Source organism: Sander vitreus, chromosome 12 (genome assembly GCF_031162955.1).
Source record: "Sander vitreus isolate 19-12246 chromosome 12, sanVit1, whole genome shotgun sequence".
Taxonomy (NCBI): domain Eukaryota; kingdom Metazoa; phylum Chordata; class Actinopteri; order Perciformes; family Percidae; genus Sander; species Sander vitreus.
Genome location: NC_135866.1, coordinates 6,594,438 through 6,614,255, shown reverse-complemented (window position 1 = coordinate 6,614,255; position 19,818 = coordinate 6,594,438). Strand labels below are relative to the sequence as shown.

The window sequence follows — 19,818 nt, the reverse complement described above, 5'->3', positions numbered from 1 at the left end:
ATGAAACAAAATCAAAGCAACTGGATTTTCTGCCTTGTTAATCTGTGCTGTTAAAAAAAACATGATTATATCTCCATTCTTTTTCTTGTAGCATATTTTCTTGTTTTACTTTTATTGTAAAACACCTTGTAACTTTGTTCAGAAAAGTGCTACATAAACTAGAAGGGCACTCGGAGACCATGCCCTATCTTGCAATGTTAACGAAAGTGAAATATAATTTGTGTTTATTTAACTGGGTTCTTCCTTGGCTCATGTTACACCATTCCACCAAGTTTCATGAAAATCAGGGCCAGTAGTTTTTCCCTAATCCTGCTGACAGACAGACAAACAAACTGAACTGAAAACATATCTTCCTTCAGTTAAGTGCAGTTCTTACCTTTATTGTCCCTCGAGGGGAAATTTGATTTGCAGTAGAGGGTAAAACCGCAAACACAACATACAAGAGGACATGGGACAATAATGTAACAACAGTAAGAGAAAACAACCAAATAAAAAGTTATATTACTTTAACAGTATCAAACCATTTCAATGGAAGCCATGATAAAGTGCCGCTAAGCAGGGCAGTCAGGGTTCACTGGAAATGACCTGGCAGAGGTAATAAAGTTCTTAAGTTACTCTATGTTGATACAGCAGTAAATAGCTGGTGTTATTTAAATTTAAACAGTGTTAGAGGAAGTATTGAGCTGAGAGTTGAGAAGATTGATACCACTCTACAGCAAGCTAAATATGAAGCTATTGCTAGCACACTCTTAGCTTGGCTTAGCAGCCTGGAAACAGGGAAAAACAGCTCCTCTAAAGCTCACTAATTAACGCTATAATTTGTTGTTAGTTTAATTTGTACAAGTGTAAAAACGACAAGTTGCGGTTTTATAGGGGGTTATGTGCTGGACAATTTCTTGGCCGAGCACAGTGACTGAGCTAAGTTAGCTGGCTGCTAGAGGTAGCTTCATATTTACCGTACAAACATGAGAGCGGTATCAATCTTTTCAGCTAACTCTAGCACAAAAAAAAAAAAGAGGAAATAAGAGTGGTTCCAAAATGTCAACCTATTCCTTTGAAATAGTGCAGACGCAGAACCCTTGTTTACACCTTAGTTTTTTGTATGAATTAAACAAACAAGCTATAACATGTTGATAGCTTTAGAGGTGCTGGTATATGCCAGATTTTGTTACCTTTGGACAGAACCAGGCTAGCCATTTCCCCGTTTCCAGTCTTTATGCTAAGCTAAGCTAAACTAAGTGGCATCTGGATGTAGCTTCATATTTAGACATGAGAGTGGTATCAATCTTTTTTTTATTTAACTCTCAGTGAGAAATCAAATGAGTGTATTTTCCACAATTATTTTAAAGTAGCATACAATTGAAAAACTCAAGCAAAGAGCAAGTAACCTATGTGAAAAAAGTACAGAAGGCCTACTTAAGTAAATGTACTTATATGCCACCACCACTGATTTTAAAACTAGTGTTTTTTCCCCCCCCCAAGATGACGGGATTTAGTTATAAGTTTAGACTTGAAATATTGTGTGATACATGTTTTATTTTTATTCAGTGTCCATTCGACACATTTTGTTTTTGTGGAAAAAAGAAATCCTAGAGCGATTACTTGGTCAAATGATGAAAACAGTAGTTCAGTGTGAGTCTATCTGTTCTTCTATCTGCTCTATCGAAAACTAATGAAAAAAAGGAACTGGGGTGTTCTGCTTTTCCGTTTGAGCAGAGACAGATAATATCCCTCACTGTCACATTGCAGATGTTCTCAGTGTTAGATAAGAAAAGTCAAAGTCACTCTTGTGGACAGCTTGCTAGCAGTCGCTCAAGCTTTGTTTCTGCAGAACTGATTTCACAAGAAAAGCAACTGTCCAGTCATCCCTCTGCAGCAGTAGTCAGTGGTTAACAGGGGTTCGCCCTGGGGCGGAGGGTGTGGTCAGTAACAAATGGGTAAAACTAGTACATTTGTCCTTTTGACTTTCCCATCCTACATTTTGCTTATTATCTTATGTTTCTTTTTGCCTCCCGTACTTATGTAAAATCAACAATGAGATCCACCAGTAATTGTTTTGCGTGCTGCCCGACTCGTGTTTTCATCCTAAAAGTCACAAAACAGAATTAAAAAAATATGACTTTGAGAATACAGCTACACTAGAAATGACTTGCAGAAATTCACACATCAACAAATGTGTTAACAGGCACACCACAGATAAGAAGACTGCACTTTGTTGACAAGCAACACACTGTTGACTTATCTGCCTCTTTCTCACTGCTCATTGCTTATTGATTTATTTCCATGTGCATGCAGAAATATCGGAAGGGTACTTAGCCATTTTTAGTTCATAACGAATAAGAGAGACAGGTGTAATTACATCTGCAACATGCATATAACTATATCTTTCAGCGTTCGAATGATATCGATATACAATACAGTTAAAGTTATTTCACCTGGATGACAAACAGTAGCACACGCAGCAAAAACCAAATCAGTTGTGCTGAAACTAAACTGAGTTCTGCCAACTTTAACACCAGACAGCATATTTCTAGAACCGCAGAGATGGTGCAGAGTTAAAGTTTCTGTGTGAAAGCCCAGCATTTTTTCTCTCCACCCGTCATATGAACAGTGTTTTACGCACCATGCAGAAACAGACAGAGTGGTGTTTTCTGTGTGAATACTACCGAGAGACTGACTACAGATAATAGAGCATGAGCTGAAATAAACTGGCACTTGTAACAGTGCAGAAATTGGGTTCAGGGAGGACATATTTTCAAAAAAATCAACATTATAGCAAATATTATTTACATACAAACGCTATGAAAAGTATTTAATAACACCCAATACAGGACATAAAAGAATGCATAGACACACACATGAACCGCATGCTTATTTAGGCATGACTATGCATGTTGAACTCTGACCTTTCAAACGGCCACCTCAACCCCCAGACATGCACAGAGACACAATGACCAGGAAGCACCGAGCAGGTTTCTTCACACACCACACACCAACGTCTCCACGATGATATTCTCAGTATCTGGGAGGGAAATTTACAACCAGAAACGGGCTGGTTACAAACAAGGGGAGCTGCTGATCACAGTGATGGATGAGGGAGGTGATTTGTGGAGTGTTTCCAGCATAAATCCAAACATCTGTTTAGTATAACGTGAGAGTTTCTTTTCAGTGTTTCTTCCAGGTTTTTTTTCTAAGGTTGCTTTTTTTATTTTTTACTTAAAAAACGTGGCCTCGCTGACCCTGGGCCAAGATTTTAGGATCTTTGGGGTATATGAGTTAAATGAGAATAATCATCCTAACATGTAAACCATAACATTAATCAAATCAATGTACAGTGTTACACAGACAAAAAGCTCCCATTTCTGCTGCAGGACAAAAAAAAATATGAAGTGAGAGTATAGGCGACAAAAAAACAATACGTTTGTGGACCTCCTGTGTGAAAGAATAACTGTCTTGCGGTCAGCAGTGTCCAGTAAATCATTCATTGTGTTCACACTCGGTCCCTATCTTGTGGCTGCAGTTGGGGCCAGCTGAGAGCTCGATGAGATTTGGACTGGCAGGGAAGGGGGAGGTGGGAGGCTTTATGCAGTTAAACCTAAGGAAAATTACTAAAATCAGATTGTAGCTGGAGGGAAAGGGACTGAGATAGTTTAAAAGGGAGAAGGAGGGGGTTGTTACACTGTGGTTAGAGTTCTGGAGCCAAAGGAACCTGTGAGGGGATGAGATAGCATGATGTGGTTTCACAGAGTGGAGGTGCAGAGGTGAACACTCACACTGAAAGCCTGGGACTAAACAGAGGCTAACCCAGGGAAAGACAGTTTAGCCACAATAGGCTATCATGACATGAATCCATTGAATAGCAGTACACTGTGTACAATCTACTTTTTTGTGATTATGTATGACAAAAAAAGATCTCTGGTTTAAAATTCTTTTCTGCAGTCTAAATTCCTGGAAGTATAAAACTGCAGAAAAGAATGAATGACTTTTTACCCCCTTTTTTTTTTCGTTTCTATTTGAGTCTGCCATAAGTGTTTGAGTTTCACTTGTCAACAGTCTCACTTAAAGTCTGAACTCTCTTACAAACGAAAAGTTGAATCCATGGTCATTAAAACGCGAGTTTTGCTGCTCCAGCTTAATCTGGTCTGGTATATGACCAGTATCTTATGGAGGCTAATGTTGGCTTATGTTAGCAAACTTCAGCTTGATATTGTTGTATAACAGATTTCATTGAGCCACTTTACCGACTTGATCATTTTTTCCATTTTCCTTTTTTCTTTATTTGTTTATTTGACAGGGACAGTGCTTATTAATCAACAGCATGGTAACTTAAAATAAGCCAGAGTTAGCTCAACAGGCTAATTTTCATCCGTTGTCCCTGGCCAGTTTTGAAATGGCAACCCATAGAAATACATAAACTGACTTATTACAGTCTGCATGTAAACGGAATATACAGACTGATAACTTGTGTTACTGTTTGCATCATTGTTTCCATATTTCGTGACAAGTAGCCAAACACTGACACTTTTTTTTAGCAAATGGTACAAACATATGGTACTGTATATACATTGCACTTTAAACTGAATTGCACAGAGTCAAAATCAAGACAACATTTTGACAAGCTGCCATGTGACACTCTGCTCCTCTTGACAGCATTCACATACATGTGGTATGAAAGCCTCTGGTATATCTAAAACTATGTGGAGTCCTCACAGTCTCTCTCTATCCTTGCGAGGGCCGAAAGGACTTGAGCTTGAGCAAAATAACCTCATGGCTCACCAGCACAAGTCTTTATTTAACCATGCGACTGTGATCTGCACCTTTGACAAAAAAGTGCTGCTGCGAAAAAGCAAAGCATAACTACAAGAACCCCCCCCCCCCCCGCTCGTCCCCCCCCTTTCCCCTTGTTTTGATCACTGCGATTAGGCTTCTATTTCAATCACATACTTGTTGTAAGACTCAAAGAGAGCGAGAATCAAGGTCTGTGGGGGAAGAGGTGGTGGTGGTGGGGAGAACAAGAGTCTGTGGCAACACTGATAGCGTCTTCTCCACTCTGCATTTGGTTTCCTGTTCTGAGTCAGTGTGTTACTCTGAGTATGAATGTCAGAGTTACTGTCCTCTGTGTCTTTCACTTTTTCTGACGAGGACCGTCTGAATGCTGTCAATGTCAGCAGCTGAATTCCAAACAGGGCTTGTTTATAATATTTCAACTGGATGTCTTTCATGAGATGTGATTGAGCAGCCGTGATCTGTCCATACTGTAGATTGCCATGTGTTGTAGAAATAATTCAAGTCTAAAATTCTCTTAATTCCACAGTTGGGGGAAAAAAAAGAGAATTAACAGTTTGGGTTTGTCTTTGCTTGTGGCCTTCTGTGTGAGAAATCATACAGAGGTGAGAATTAGATCAGTGTTTTTGACCCTTTTCAGCAAATTAAACCTTTTAGAATCATACTTTCTAATGAAGGTCAAGTGCTGGCATGATAGGAGTTATCAAAAAAAATGCCAATCACCAACATTAATTGTGGTCTAAAGTGAAATGAGGCACAGAAATGTTAACATTTTGTATTTATAATTCCACAAAGAAAGAGAAGAAAGAGACTTTAAACAAGAATAACAGCTTGTGATAATGAAAGGAAATCAATTCTGAAAAGCAACTTAACTTATTTATTTTTGTACTATGCAAATGTCCAAAGATTATGTCACCCGTGGACCCATTTATCAAAACACAATCAGTGTTTTTATTTAACTGTCATGGCTGACTAACATGAAAATTAATTTCTGAGAGTATGAGGGGAGGGGAGGGGAGGGAGGGGAAGAAAGAACGGGAGGGTGTGTGTGTGTGTGTCTCAGTCTGAGGAGCAGAGGATTTTGCGGTCTCTCTGCAGCTTGTGACTGATATTCAGACTGGACAGAGTTCAGGACAGTGTATATGGTCCTCAGAGCCGGGACACCTGCAGTGTCAGTGCTGTGTGAGTATGGGACATGTGTTTCAGCTGTATGCCTCGGTTATCTGCGCTTTGCTTGCAACTCTCTTAACTTGTTGCAGCTGCATCAAATAAACTCTGTTCCCACATCGGAGAAAAATCGATATCGCTTTGCTTTGGTCCGACAGCGCTCAAATCTTCGCTATGATTTGAGACTTGACAGATTTCTACTGAACACGTTTTCGTATATGAAGAATTTCATTCATCCTGTTTTTAATATTCCACTTGGCACTTATGTATCCTATTCTGCATGTTCTTTCAGTGGACAGCCTAATTGGGCCTGAGTGTGGGCCGGGAGGGGTTTAATGATGTAAAACCGTCAGGCTGGCTGGAGTCAGTGCGGGTAAGCTGAAGCAGTGAAACTGTATAGGGATACATGGGCTCCCCACCAGCAGGCTGTTGTGCAGAGCGGCCGTGCGCGTCTCATTAACAGGATCAACTTACAACCAGTCAAACAAATAGGTCATTATTATCCATCACAACCACGCTCTTGCCTGCATGGATCCACCAACACGCACGTTTGTACGTAGCATCACAAATGACATCGTTACCGGCCTGTGTTTGAATCCTTTGGCTTGATGATCGTTCAAAATGACCACCGCTTGTAATGTGAATCTCTACAGCATTGTAAGCAGACTGGCAGGCGCACATATCCAATCTCGGTTTTAAATATTTTTAATTTATTGCGATGTTCAAGCAGCTTTTCCAACTGGACACCAATTGGAAATGAATAATACATTAAAAATAAAAACTATATCCGTATAAATAAGTTTTTTTTTCTTTTTAAGAAAAGTCTACAGTGTGGTAATATTATCAGTTTATTAATAACACACCCTCGACTTGTTAAATACTTAGTCTAGCTAACATAAGCATATAGTAGACTCTATAAAACATCCCTGTAAACTTCCTCTTATCTGATTTCGCCTCTGTCACATTTACTGCGATTAAATAGGCTACGTCCTCCCCAGTCCCATATCTACAGGGATCCTCCGGGGGGATAGTGGTCCGCTTTTGGCCACCTGCCTCGCGACACCTGGTAAACGATACGGTCTCTCTGCGCATGCGTAATAGCCTGCCAAAAATCCCAACGCAGTCTCGCTTGACAACCAATAGTGTTCCAATCTGTCCAGAGATAAAGTCAGAGCAGCGTGGAGCGGAGTGAAGTGGAGTGGAGGATTTCAGACCCGAGCAGCACCGAAACACAAAAACAACAACATGCCGAGGTCTTTCCTGGTGAAGAGTAAAAGGGCCCACAGCTACCACCAGCCCCGGTACCTCCACGACGACTGCAGTGGACTGGACACTTTTCTGGCACACGTGTGCGCAGGTAGGTTCATTTGTGCGTAATTACGCACGGAATTTGTTTAATAACGCCAGTAAGAGCGATTCGTCCCCGTGGAAATTATTCACATCCGATTTAATTTCCTCTATCTACAAATAGACACCAGTTGCACAGTTCGTCAGATTCATTGCTCTCCTCTGCTGTCATTAGAGACCAAATCTCAGGCGGAGTTTGAGTCCAACTTGGAGCCGCAGGAGGATGTGAGCGGCGGCGCTGACAGACTGTCCCCCGGGTCCAGGCTGCTGTCCCCGGGGTCGCTGTCCTCCAGCTCCCCGCTGAGCTGCGGAGGCAGCGTGTGTGACAGATCCTCCGACTGTGATTTCTGGCGTCCCCCGTCTCCCTCCTCTTCGCCAGGTCTGTTTTAATCCAGACTTTTTCTACAGTTGTTTTGAGAAGTGTCAGGAGAGTATTAAAAGATAACGCAAAGTTTCGTGTCAGGCATATCTGTAACTGTATAAGGGTGTCATTATCATTAGACCAGTGAGCTTATAGCCTACTGTATAGTTACATTTAAAATGTTAGTTTTTCAATCCATATCAACTTTATGAGTGGGTAACATCTTTTGAACATTTCCAGCACTGTTAATACTTTTTTGATTGTTATGAAGGAGAACCAAGATCAAGTAAATTGTCAAGATTTGTAAATCAAATAGGGGAATCAATGGATACAAATGTTATAACGGCCTACTTTTTTCATTGAAAACAATGAAAATGTCTTTACACTTCTTGCACACAGATATGTATTTGTTAAATGTAGGTTGCAACATTTTGATGCGGGGACTTGAGGGTTTCCGTTATTTATTGCTGTCTAAAGTTACTATTACGCATGTCACGCCATTTCCAGTAAGGCCCAATGCAATTTCCAAATGGTCAAATTTTAAGACACGTCATGAACGGCAGATCGCATTTATCAGTTAGAATATCCACTCACACTAAGTCCATATTAACTTCCAGATTCAGAGAAATGCTCCACTCCAGCAGCGGAGGACGGCCAACACTTCAACATCCCGCTCTTTCCTTACTCCTGGACGGCGTACTCCGGCTCTGAGCTGAGGCATCTGGTTCAGGGCCCATATCATCGCCACCTCCAGGGCACCAGGGAGCCTCACTTACCCGTCAGCGTCTACGGTGCAGAGGACAGCGGCGCCGAGCCGCTTTACGCACAGCGGGGCCCGGTGGCCGGATGCTACCAGGACTTTCCTTCAACGGCCCACCAAATGTGCAGGATGCGGGCTGGAGACGAGCTGTATGTGGATGTAAAACAGAAGCCCCGCGGTGCGGAGATCAAGTCTGAAAATGACTTAATTTGCTCTAACATCGAGTCAAGTGGATCCTATAAGTGCATCAAATGTTGCAAGGTACGTTAACCAATGTTTACTGAAGCCTTAGGACTACGTGGTCAAAACCATAATAACCCATTTGTTTTGAGATGTTACATATGATCTTAGTGATGTTTTATTGGTGATCAGGGTATGCTATTATGCCCATTATATTCAAGTTTAATTTAAATGTCATTTCAAAGATACAACGTGTGACCGGCTTTGGGATCAGAAGCCTATAGGCTATTCCCCCCTTATTATTTTGAAAGGGAAATAAAAATGTCATCCGTATTTCCAAAGGTGTTCTCCACGCCTCACGGGTTGGAGGTACATGTTCGGCGGTCGCACAGCGGGACGCGGCCGTTTGAGTGCGGGGTCTGCGGGAAAACCTTCGGACACGCAGTGAGCCTTGATCAGCACAGAGCGGTTCACTCGCAGGTAGGCCTCCGCAGAAGTTGCTATATCAACTCACAGGCCCACATCCTGGACACAAAGGCCTCCGGTTCACACATTTGCCACCACAACGTCCCTAACCACTCTGACCTTTTACTGTATTTCTGCAGTTAAATCTAACGTTTTAAGGAATTCCACACTGATAAGGCTATTTTATATGTTTTACAGGAAAGGAGCTTCAGCTGCAAAATCTGCGGCAAATGCTTTAAGCGCTCCTCCACGCTGTCCACGCACCTGCTCATCCACTCGGACACGCGTCCGTATCCGTGCCAGTACTGCGGGAAGAGGTTCCACCAGAAGTCCGACATGAAAAAACACACTTTCATCCACACAGGTGAGACGCTGCTCAGACTGGCATTGATAAATGCAACAAAGAAAAAAACATTTTGTTAATGCCTCACCGTGCGTAATGCTTAAAAATGTCTCTACAGGGGCGCCTGTTAGCTCACCTGGTTGAGCGTGCGCCCCATGTACCAAGGCTCAGTCCTTTTGCCGCGGCCCAGGGTTCGATTCCGACCTGCGGCCCTTTGCTGCATGTCTTCCCCCCTCGCTCAATCCCCTTCCCTGTCTACAACTGCCTTATCAATTAAAGGCCGAAATGCCCCCCAAAAAATAATCTCAACATTGACATTTCCCAACTGTGTGATCTCTCCGCCGCTGCAGGTGAGAAGCCGCACAAGTGTCAGGTGTGCGGGAAGGCCTTCAGTCAGAGCTCCAACCTCATCACGCACAGCAGGAAACACACAGGCTTCAAGCCTTTCGGCTGCGACCTGTGCGGGAAAGGTTTCCAGAGGAAAGTGGACCTGCGGAGACACAAGGAGACGCAGCACGGACTCAAATGAGCACACTTGGATCCTTTGAAATCCTGCACTTTTTAATGCAGGCCTACTCTCACTATTCATATGGTCGTGTTTTATTTGATTCTATTGTTCGATGCCTTGCCCTCATTTCCCCCATTGTTACATGTAGTTAATTATTTAGCCTGAGATATTCTGGTTGATTTTATGGAAATAAAGTGTATTTATTGAGTGTGTTTTTACGTGTTTATTAAGCATTAAAAAGCATAACCGTTAGGCTGTAAACATTGCTTTCCAAAGTTGTATATTGTACATTTCTCAAATAAATTATCACTTTTAAATGATCCGATTCAAGAAATCCTGCCTTTTCAGTTTTGTCATGCCCATGTAGTCAGGGTTTAAACATGAACTTTTGGGGGGGGGGGGGGGGGTAATCTACAACAACACATGTTTTAAAACGGTTTTAAAAATCCTTCTCTGCCTCCGTCCACTGACTGTACATGGATTGTAGGGACGTTGTGAAAAACGAGAAGCTGTGCCCGCCATCAATCACGTACCCAATCTGTATGACAGCTCCAAGTTATATCTCCACTATTAAATAGAAAAACGTTTTGTTGCGTGCGCCACCTGGTCAAAACCAAATAGTTCCAGATACGCGCATTGTTAAAATACCCATATAACAAATAGACATTATGGTGCCATAAAGCTCCATGTGAAGGAAGTCCCTTTTATGACTGCAGCAGCTCCTCCAGCACAGCAACAAACTGGGAAAAGCTGGGTGTGATTTATTTGGCCGAGGAGAGGTTAAACACACCGGGTCTCTAAAACTTCAAGGATCTGATTTGCACATATCTCACCACAGATTGTGTACATACTGTATAGTAATGCTGCTACACATTATTGACAGTAAGTCAAACAGCCTGCAGACCAGCGGTGCAGTAGATATTCACATCACTTAAGTTAAAGTATGATCAGAAAAATACTTTAAGCAGGCTATTAAAAGTAAAAGTACTAAAAATGTGTGACTGATATGCTATTATATATTATATCATTAGATTATTATTGCTCGTGCATTCATTTAAAAGCCGGACTTTACTGTTGTTAGTAAAACAATAGTTGGTCGAGGTGAAAATACTTCTGAACTATTTTGTATCGGATTGAACAAAGATTATGTTCATTATGGATTCATCTGATGATTTTCTTCTCCATTAAATCGATTGTTTGGTTTGTAAAAATTATGATTTCACAAGTCCAAACCTTGACAATATTACAAATAAATGAACCTTGTTTAAAAGGAAAAACAGAAAATCCTCTCATTGAGAAGCCGGAACCATGAAATGTTTTTGCTATGCATTTTTATTGCATAAAACGATTATCAAAATAGTTCCCAATTAATCTTCGGTCAATCGGTTTCAGCTGTACTTGTGTATATGGATGGGTAGTTTAATCTATACTGAAACAAAGATCTTCATTTGTAAAGTAACTAAAACTGCGAAATAATTGCAGTGAATTAAAAAGTACAATATTTCCCATCTGAGAATTGTAGTGGAGCAGAAGTAGAAAGTGGCATGAGAAGAAAGTACCTCACGTTTGTGCTTAAGTACAGTACTTGAGTAAATGTACTTCCTTAGACTCCACTGCTGTATCCTACATTAGGAGTAATCACAAACGATAAAAGGGACATGAGCTTTGGTTTCAAACATTATTACAACTTTATTTGTGGAAAACAAACATTATAGAAAATGCCGGATACCCACATATTTATATATTCAGTCAGTGATCCTGAGTCTATATTTAGTATTCATACGTCCATGTCTCTCTGTGTGTGTGTGTGTGTGTGTGTTTGTGTCATTGTGCCGGGGCTTTAAACAGCCGCACTACATTCAGAAGATCCTGCTCCTGTAGACCAAGCTCCTCCATCAGTGTGTTCAAATACTCGGTTGATGCTGGCGTCTCCAGGGCTTCTCGCACCACCGGAGACACCTCGGACAACCTGAAACACAAAATGATGCACAATCACACACCCGCGCTGACCCCAGGCTATTGTTTTTACAGATACCAGACAGCAAAACAAAACATTTAATAATAATAATTACATTTCGTAGGACGCGTATATCCTAAAACTGAAAGCTCACATCCTCGTCAGACAATGTCAAGTTATTATCAAGCTATTAAGTTGCTGAACTCCGATAGTAAATCTTAGCACAACGGAGCAAAGTGCAATAAAATGCACCAGCACTCTTTGCTTCTATGTACTGTCTGCACAGTCACTCATGTCCTTAGATGTCTTATGTTGACTTTAGGTTTCTCTGTTACATGTTTGTGTTGTGAAGCAACAGATTGTAGCACTATGCCCAAGAGAAATTTCCCCTCGGGGACAATAAAGTGTAATCTATCCAAGTTGTGTCACAGGATCCACTACGCTAAAGGTATTGAGTGCTGACCAAGGGTTCATGTTGTTCTAAAAGAAAAACAGACCTACCGAGTCATTATGGATAACTTATGAGTAAACCCCAGATCGCGTCTTTAAAAAAAAAAAAAAAAGCCATGCACTGGATTTAAAAAGGGGTTCTAGTTCTTACTCAGCGCGGTCATCCAGATAACAAACCTCCGCTCACTATATGACGTTTACACGGAAGATGAGAAACCTGGTTATTCATCTCGCTGTACACATGATCTGTTTAAAAAGGTTTCTCTCTCTGCTGTGTGCAATTGCTCTTGGGGGAATAATTATTATTATCCTGCCGCAGGCTAAAATCACATCTCTTCCGACTGCACCTTGGCCAAGGAGATGACGGTCATGAAAAAAAAACAAAAAAAACTCACATGTTGCACTTACATGTGGCTCTTTGTAGTTTGGCTTATTTGAGGCTAATGTGCTTCTACGTGATTCTTGTTGTTCTGCGTTTGTACCTTCATGGTTGAATGCACCTATTGGTATTCGCGTCAGCTGAAAGAAATGTTATGTAAAATATGTAATGGAACTGTTGGGTCTCTGTAAATGATAGAGTATCTGTAGGAGCGTCCTGAGAGAACGTCTGTTGTGATTTGACACTATAAACCCTACGCCCTGCTATGCCCTGCTACCCCCTGTACCGCCCTGCTACACCATGAACTACTACAACTACTACTTTTAGTCATAGTTCCTTTATCTTTATTGTGACTATTATTTCCACTGTTCATCACACCCCCAACCGGCACCGTCAGACACCGCCTACCAAGATCCTGGGTCTGTCCCAGGTTTCTCCCTAAAAGGAAGTTTTCCTCATCACGAGGTTTCTCCCTAAAAAGGGAGTTTTTCCTCGCCACTGCCGAACTAAATGCTTGCTCTTGGGGGAATTACTGGAATTTGTAAAATTATTGTAAATTATAGAGTGTGGTCTAGACCTACTCTATCTGTAAAGTGTCTTGAGATAACTCGTTATGATTTGATACTAGGCCTGCACGATTAATCTTATAAAATCGCGATCTCGATTCACCCTGTTCACGATTTCATTTTTAAATAACTTCGGTTTTTGTTTTGATTTAAAAAAAATAAAATTATTTAATAATTTTTTTTTTCATGACTTTGATTCTCATTTAATTTTACGAGCCGACTGCATCACAAACGCTACTACTTAATTCCGTGAGTTTTAAACATGGAATGTATAAAAAAAAAGGTTTTAAAGAGCTCCCAGCGCTGCAGTGCTCTCCCTTCTCTTCACTGAAGCCTCTGTGTTTACAGGCTTGTGGTGATGCACAATGTGTTATAGATGCCAAAAAAAAAAAAAATCTATGTTCGGTACTGCCAATTTGTTTTGTTTTGTCATGGTTCATGTGTGCAATAAACATTACACTTCGTGAGGAAAAAACTCGTGGCAGAAAATCGGGATATCAATTCTAAGCTAAAAAAATCGTGATTCATATTTTTCCCTGAATCGTGCAGGCCTATTTGTTGTTATTGTCTGTGTGCAGTTGTGTCACGGTTCCTGAACATCTCGGCCACTCGTTTCTCTATGAATAGAGGATGTTCAGAAAACCAGAATAAGGTGTTGCCACAGTATCCTGGTAGTGGAGCACTCCAGCTGGCGTATCCAGGTTTCTGAAGCCAGGATATGACATTTATACATGTGCAACTCATAACCGGGATACTCGATGACCCAAATCCTCCTCTAATAAACCTCATGTATAAACCTGACAGAGATGACTGAGAATGAAGACTGAGATGAGAGACATTTCATTCTTAGCTAGGTGTACCTGACAAACTGGCATCCGAGTGTCATTTGTGCCTGCTTCAGTAACATGGACTTTCACATCTGCACAGAAACTGTGTCGGGATCCATCAAATCAGCACAGACCAACCCCCCCTCCCCCCGAGTAAAGAGTGCTTACCTCCAGCTCTAAATCCACCGTTTGCAACCTTCCACCTGATCTCCGTCACCTCTCCAACCCACCCCCCGTCCCTCCCCCCTCTACCTGTCCTGTGTACCTGTGTGGAGGTGCACTGCTGGTTAATCTCCGGTTCACCCCAGGGTCTAGTGTTGCAGGGGGGGGCATCCATTATTCAGCTGGCCCGAACAATAGAGGCCAGACTAGCTCCACAGCTGCCATGCAGCAGATAGATAAGGCAGCACACACAAATTATTCATGATGGAGGAATGGAAGGATGGAGAAGCTTGAAGTTAAAAGGGAACTAGTGAAATCATAGAGTAGCAGTGGGACACGTGTCTGGGCCGTTTATCAAAAGGTAAAATGAAAGCCGACTGTTAAGCCATCGAGTGGCTCACCATGCACCAATTCACAATATTTAAATATATACAGGTTATTAAGTGGTTCATCAGTCAGATCAAATCAGTGGTTTTAAACATGTATCTGTCAACATTAACAGTCAACATCACAAGACACCTACAATCAGGTCAAAGCCACAGAGCACGGACAACAAATCTCTCCCCCCTCCCCCCCCGCCTCACATACTGCAGCTCGAAAAAAAAGTTTGATCACAATGCAAACGATTACTGAGCATGTTGTGTAGGATAATTATGTACAATCTATTTCATTCTAGCCTAATCATTTTTATGTAATGCTATTTAAGGAAACTGTTTGCAGTCACAAGGTTCCCTCACTTTAAGAGTTATAGATTTGTGTTACTTACTGCCCGTCAAGCTGCACAACACATACTGTATTCCTTTGTTAAGTTCAAGAGAGCTCACAATGTAAGTTATGATATTGATACAAACTGACCTGGGGCCACTGAGGGAGTAATAAATCAGAGTCAGCCGGGCATCAGGTGAAAGTTTTCCCAGCCGGGGCAATTTAAAGTGCTCATTTTGCTTGGATGTATACAGAGGAACTGTGTGTCTGCGTGTGTGTGTCTGTGTATGTGTGTGTGTGTGTCTGTGTGTGTATTTAACTTGAGAGTGTACAGGGCTGCTTGTGTATGCCTTCTGCCCTGGATCACGGATCTGGAGAGGGGCAATCAGGTGGAGATAAGGCCATGAGGCGTCCGTGTGTACTCAGGCGGGAGCAGCACGGAACTGTCCATGAACTGCCAGCAACACACACATGCACACACACAGACCATATGGCATGGGCTAGAAACAACGCTGCACCATAATAGCATCTTGTCAAAAGCACCATGAAGCTGAAAGTGAATCCAAGTCAGTTTACAAAAAGTTGACTTGTTTTCTTCTTTGAATGAAGAACAGAAGCTGCTGTGTCGCTTTGATTCATCAATCTGCTAATGCAACAGAAAATGATAGCATGACATTAATAATTATGTCAGCTTTAGTTCTGTATTTGTTTAATTCATATTCATGTTCAATATGTTTGTTTGTTTATGTATGCACCGACCACCAAGGCAAATTCCTTGCTTTGGCAATGTATGTATGGCATGTATAAATGATTTTTGTTTACCTCATGACGTCTTACGTAAAACACAAAACATTTATTGCATAAGAGTTTGGTTGCTGTTGATTTAAACTTCTTTAGTTTAGATTATTTCTTACGAGCTACACCTGATGTAGAAAAACACACTTTGTTCATGTACTCACACACAAACAGTTTCACACACCCAGGCAGTGAAGAACAGTGGTTTCAAGTTTGCTGACTGGGGCTATTACCTGGGAAACAATTAACCTTGATTGCCTTGTCATATCTTTATTCTCTCTACTCTCCTCAACAGCTGAAGAGCAGATAGTCCAGCTGTCATGGTGCATCCTCTTAACCCTGAAGTAACACATTCACACACACACACAGACATACACTCTATGAACTTACAGATGGAGCAGCACGACGGCGATGAGGGTCCACTCTGGAGTTTTGTGGATGATGTTTGTGTTGCTGAACCTGTGGTGTTGACAAAAAGACTGGTCAATCATGACATAAATAGGTATGTCATGTAAGAACATGTGTATATGTGTTGCTGATCAATCTAACCACAAAGGGGAACATGCGCATCATTTTTAGGCAGGAGCAACCTTCTCTATAGGCAGGTGTCAAAAATCACCCGATTCCGATGATAAGTAAACTAGGAAAACAAAATGGGCACAAGGCCGGAGCGACCACCACGAACACCGGCTGCAATAGTGCAGTGATGTATGCCACTGTGACAGCGCTGTGTATGTTCTTTGGTTAAAGCCTCTTGTCAGCACGGCCACTGACAGCAGAAAAGAGAATTCCTGGAAGCAGGACTCTGGAGGTGTTACTCACTACACAGTGATTTAATAGCACTCCTGTTGAAAACATCCTAACCAGCCAATGGGAACACAGAGTACTTCTATGGCAGGAAATGTTAAATTCTGGTGCAAGTTTGAGAGATTTTTTTTAACATACCAATTTACTGACTTCTACTAGATCCTGGTCCTACCAGACTCTCGTACATTTCATTAGTACAGAGAGTCTGGCCACTCTCCATTGACAAGTGTTAAGGGACTGTTCGTTATTTATTTCAGGGGCCACCGGATGAGTTTTGGGATCTTTAATCAAAAAAGACCTGACCCTCCCTTTCACCAGCAATACATTTTGGATGACCCTCCAAAATGATATGGAAAAAAAGGATGACCCTCCCCAACAATTTATTGATGCATTCTGTACTGGTTTGCGTTTGGCAAAGATATACAGATAGCCATTGTTTTTTTTACAGCCATGACTTACGTGATTAAACCTCTGCATTCTCATCTTACGCATCCCACTCCTCTGTTATGGTGTGGTGGCCATTTCAGTAGATTTACTCACTAACACAGTTGTGGAAACACAATAAGCATGGAAACTAAATGCACACTTCATGCATTACTGCATTACTTCAAATACTAAGTTACTCCTCTAGTAAACTAGTATTCACATGAAATAAAACAATAAAACATTAAGACCATTCAACAAAGGACACTGGGAAATAAACAATTCAACACTGGTTGCTATGGACTCGTCACTAGGCTTCCTCAGTCATTGTATATTTTAGCACACAGGTAAGTTTGCGAAGCTGAACATTATCCAAAACTCCATTTCTCAGACAAGCGTCAATTTGGGGGCTTGCATGCTACCACTCCTTCCTTCTCAAATGCCTTGAAAAGGCTGTCGTTTGCACAATTTCGCAAATAATCTCCGGGACCGAAAGGATATTTGAGTCGGGTATGGCTGCAGCCTGGAGACCTCCCGTCTCATGCATGCCCTCCAGGCTGGTGCAGTCCGCGAGCTTCGACTTTTCAAAATAAAAGCTTGCGTCTGGTATGTTTTCGTACGGTGTTTTGGATGTTTTTGAACTAAACAGTACGGCAATCATGCTAATGAATAAAATTATTTTTTCAGCAGATGTCTTAGTTACAACGCGATGGAGCTAGCAAAGCAGTTTTGTGTTTATATGTGCGAGCCGTCGTCCGTCCGAGGGGCCGTCGGCCTTCATTTTGGCCGATTTGACATGTATAATCGGCGGGGCGGGCACTGCCGGGAGTCAGACTCAAATGACCCGTCTGATTGGTAGAGTGCTAACCCGGAAACGGGGAGTGGAATGAGCGTGACTAGAGTCTCGCAAAATCTGACGAAAATCTTTTAAACTGACCTTTGTCGATCTGAAATGAAGACAGATTCAGCAACTGCACGGCCCGTTTCTCGCTTAAAATGTTTCCAGAAACGCGTTTCGGTGAACTATTTTAGTACAATATGAGATTGTATTCTGAACAAGCTGCCATGACAGTCTGTCTTTGAATTTCCGGAGAAACAAGACCCACGTGACGCATTCGTCCAATCAGCTGCCGGTTTTCATTTTTGGGGGACAATACAGATTAGCGCCGCCTGCTGTTATGGAGACGTATTACGTCTCGTCTCTTCGGTGTGTTCTGAGGCACTTTTTTGACCAACTCGGGGAGACTGATGAGTCCAACTGCTTTTTCTGCTGACGGTTGCCCGTCTGGTTGGTGTGTAAGCAGCTTAACACTATTGGATCTGCCCAGAGCCACTCTGGATCTGCCATAACCAATCGCTAACGTTTGGTCGTGACGTCAGCTTAGCATCGCTAGCGTTCGTCTTAGCTGAACTCATTCACCACTAACGGTGCGAGCTGGAAAATCTAACTTTTCCCGAACCCCGTGGGGAGGAGGGCCACAACATCATGGCCACCAACAAAACTCAGCAAAGATTGTTCTTGCTCGGGCTTTAACTTCTGGATATTCAGCAGCGTTGCCACAACGGACTGAATGGCTTCGCTCGCATCTTTCTCCGCCACCATTACGAAACTACAACTCTCAAACTAGCGCACGACCTCAATGTCATCGTTCTCAGCCACTCCCTCTGTTCGCTGATTGGAACAGTAAAGATTTGGCCTGAGAAAACCCGCGAATATACCGCAAACCCAGACGGAGTACTGAAGGAAAATGAAAATTGAGCGGAAGTAGGTAGGAGGGCGGAGCCAGGCTAGGATCATGGATGTATAAACTGAAAATAGTTTGAAGAAAGAACAACAATGGTGAAAATAAGAAAAGGGATTTATTAGCTTGGACCGACGACGAGGTGGTGACTGAAAGGTCCGTGAGCCTACTTAACCGATCAGACTGACGTGTGTCGTCGTTTTCCAAAGCTCTCCGTTTGTGCCCGTCCAGACTGCAAAGCAACCCCGGAGTTTTTTAAAACCGAAACGGGGTCAGCAGTGTATTCAAATGTCTCCGTTTTAGAGGCTCTGAAACGCTGAAGCAGTGTGGACGCGAGGCGTAAATGTAGCAAAAATATACTTGTGTTTTGTATTCTATTTATTACATATTTTGGAAAGACAAACGTACAAACAAAAACATAATCAATAAACAAACAACAAGCAAACAGTAGTGCTACAAGACCGGTCTATATAGTGGAGGAAAATGTGACATTAATAACAAAACAAGATAGGGCACTGTGATGACAGCAATGAGTAGCAATAGAGGAGTCAACCCCATGGCCATTGGTCCCAGTTCAGACAGATATTCGTTTTTCAAACCAAAACTTAGTAGAGTAAGTGTAGCCTGTGTGAGGATGTCATTCCAATATCTCGAGAACTGTTCATTTGATCTACTTCACCCTTGCCGAGTTTATTGCTGGGTATGAACAGGCCCCTTTATGAACAGGCACTGCACTAGTGTAACAAATGCCACATTAAAATGCTATAATGTTCTGAATAAAACAGACACAATAACAAAATGGCAGAAATTAAAGACCTTGGTCAACATACACAGGTGTTTTTTTTTTTTTTTTTTTTTTAACTTATTTTGTCTAGTTAGACTCCTCTTTCTCAGGACGTTTACAGACTATGCTTGATTAATCTCCCTTGTTGCACCTGCCTGAGGGGGAGAAGTTGTTTCCTTGTTGTTTTGACATTACACACTAAGAAAATCACAGGTGAAAATAATAAAATGAACGATGACTTCAGTTTCAGGGTCCTGGTAGTGTGCATGCTGGTTCACCGTCAACGCTCATTTAAATAGAATGGA

General features: G+C 41.9%; 2 protein-coding genes across 6 annotated transcripts in view; one reads left to right on the top strand and one right to left on the bottom strand.

Annotated features, from left to right (window-relative positions):
- The first annotated feature begins 5,850 nt into the window (after positions 1-5,850).
- gfi1aa (growth factor independent 1A transcription repressor a) lies at positions 5,851-10,241 on the top strand. Of its 3 annotated transcripts, none has more exons than XM_078263445.1 (8): positions 5,851-5,967; positions 6,245-6,325; positions 7,113-7,309; positions 7,424-7,678; positions 8,278-8,681; positions 8,943-9,080; positions 9,264-9,429; positions 9,759-10,241. In XM_078263445.1, exons 3-8 carry the CDS (start codon positions 7,198-7,200, stop codon positions 9,935-9,937), a joined length of 1,254 nt encoding a protein of 417 aa, XP_078119571.1. In that variant the 5' UTR covers positions 5,851-5,967; positions 6,245-6,325; positions 7,113-7,197; the 3' UTR covers positions 9,938-10,241. The 3 variants fall into 3 exon arrangements, with proteins under 3 accessions (XP_078119571.1, XP_078119572.1, XP_078119573.1); XM_078263447.1 differs by having other exon boundaries at positions 5,853-5,967; positions 7,475-7,678; XM_078263446.1 differs by lacking the exon at positions 6,245-6,325.
- Positions 10,242-11,447: 1,206 nt separating this feature from the next.
- rpap2 (RNA polymerase II associated protein 2) overlaps positions 11,448-19,818 on the bottom strand; it is a 24,848-nt gene continuing 16,477 nt past the window's right edge. The window contains exons 11-12 of one of the 3 annotated variants that reach the window (XM_078263440.1): positions 16,148-16,216; positions 11,448-11,885 (exon numbers count right to left, since the gene is read on the bottom strand). In XM_078263440.1, the coding sequence (XP_078119566.1) occupies positions 11,741-11,885; positions 16,148-16,216 (214 nt within the window). In that variant the 3' untranslated portion in view covers positions 11,448-11,740. The remainder of the gene's footprint in view (positions 11,886-16,147; positions 16,217-19,818) is intronic. The other 2 variants (XM_078263439.1, XM_078263441.1) reach the window with 2 other exon arrangements.

What these genes read in the sequence shown, in the direction of transcription:
- gfi1aa (XM_078263446.1), top strand. Translation starts at nt 7,198, where the DNA reads ATGCCGAGGTCTTTCCTGGTGAAGAGTAAAAGGGCCCACAGCTACCAC. An exon ending in GTCTCCCTCCTCTTCGCCAG is followed by an intron (nt 7,679 to 8,277) that starts GTCTGTTTTAAT and finishes ATTAACTTCCAG; the next exon opens with ATTCAGAGAAATGCTCCACT. An exon ending in ACAGAGCGGTTCACTCGCAG is followed by an intron (nt 9,081 to 9,263) that starts GTAGGCCTCCGC and finishes TATGTTTTACAG; the next exon opens with GAAAGGAGCTTCAGCTGCAA.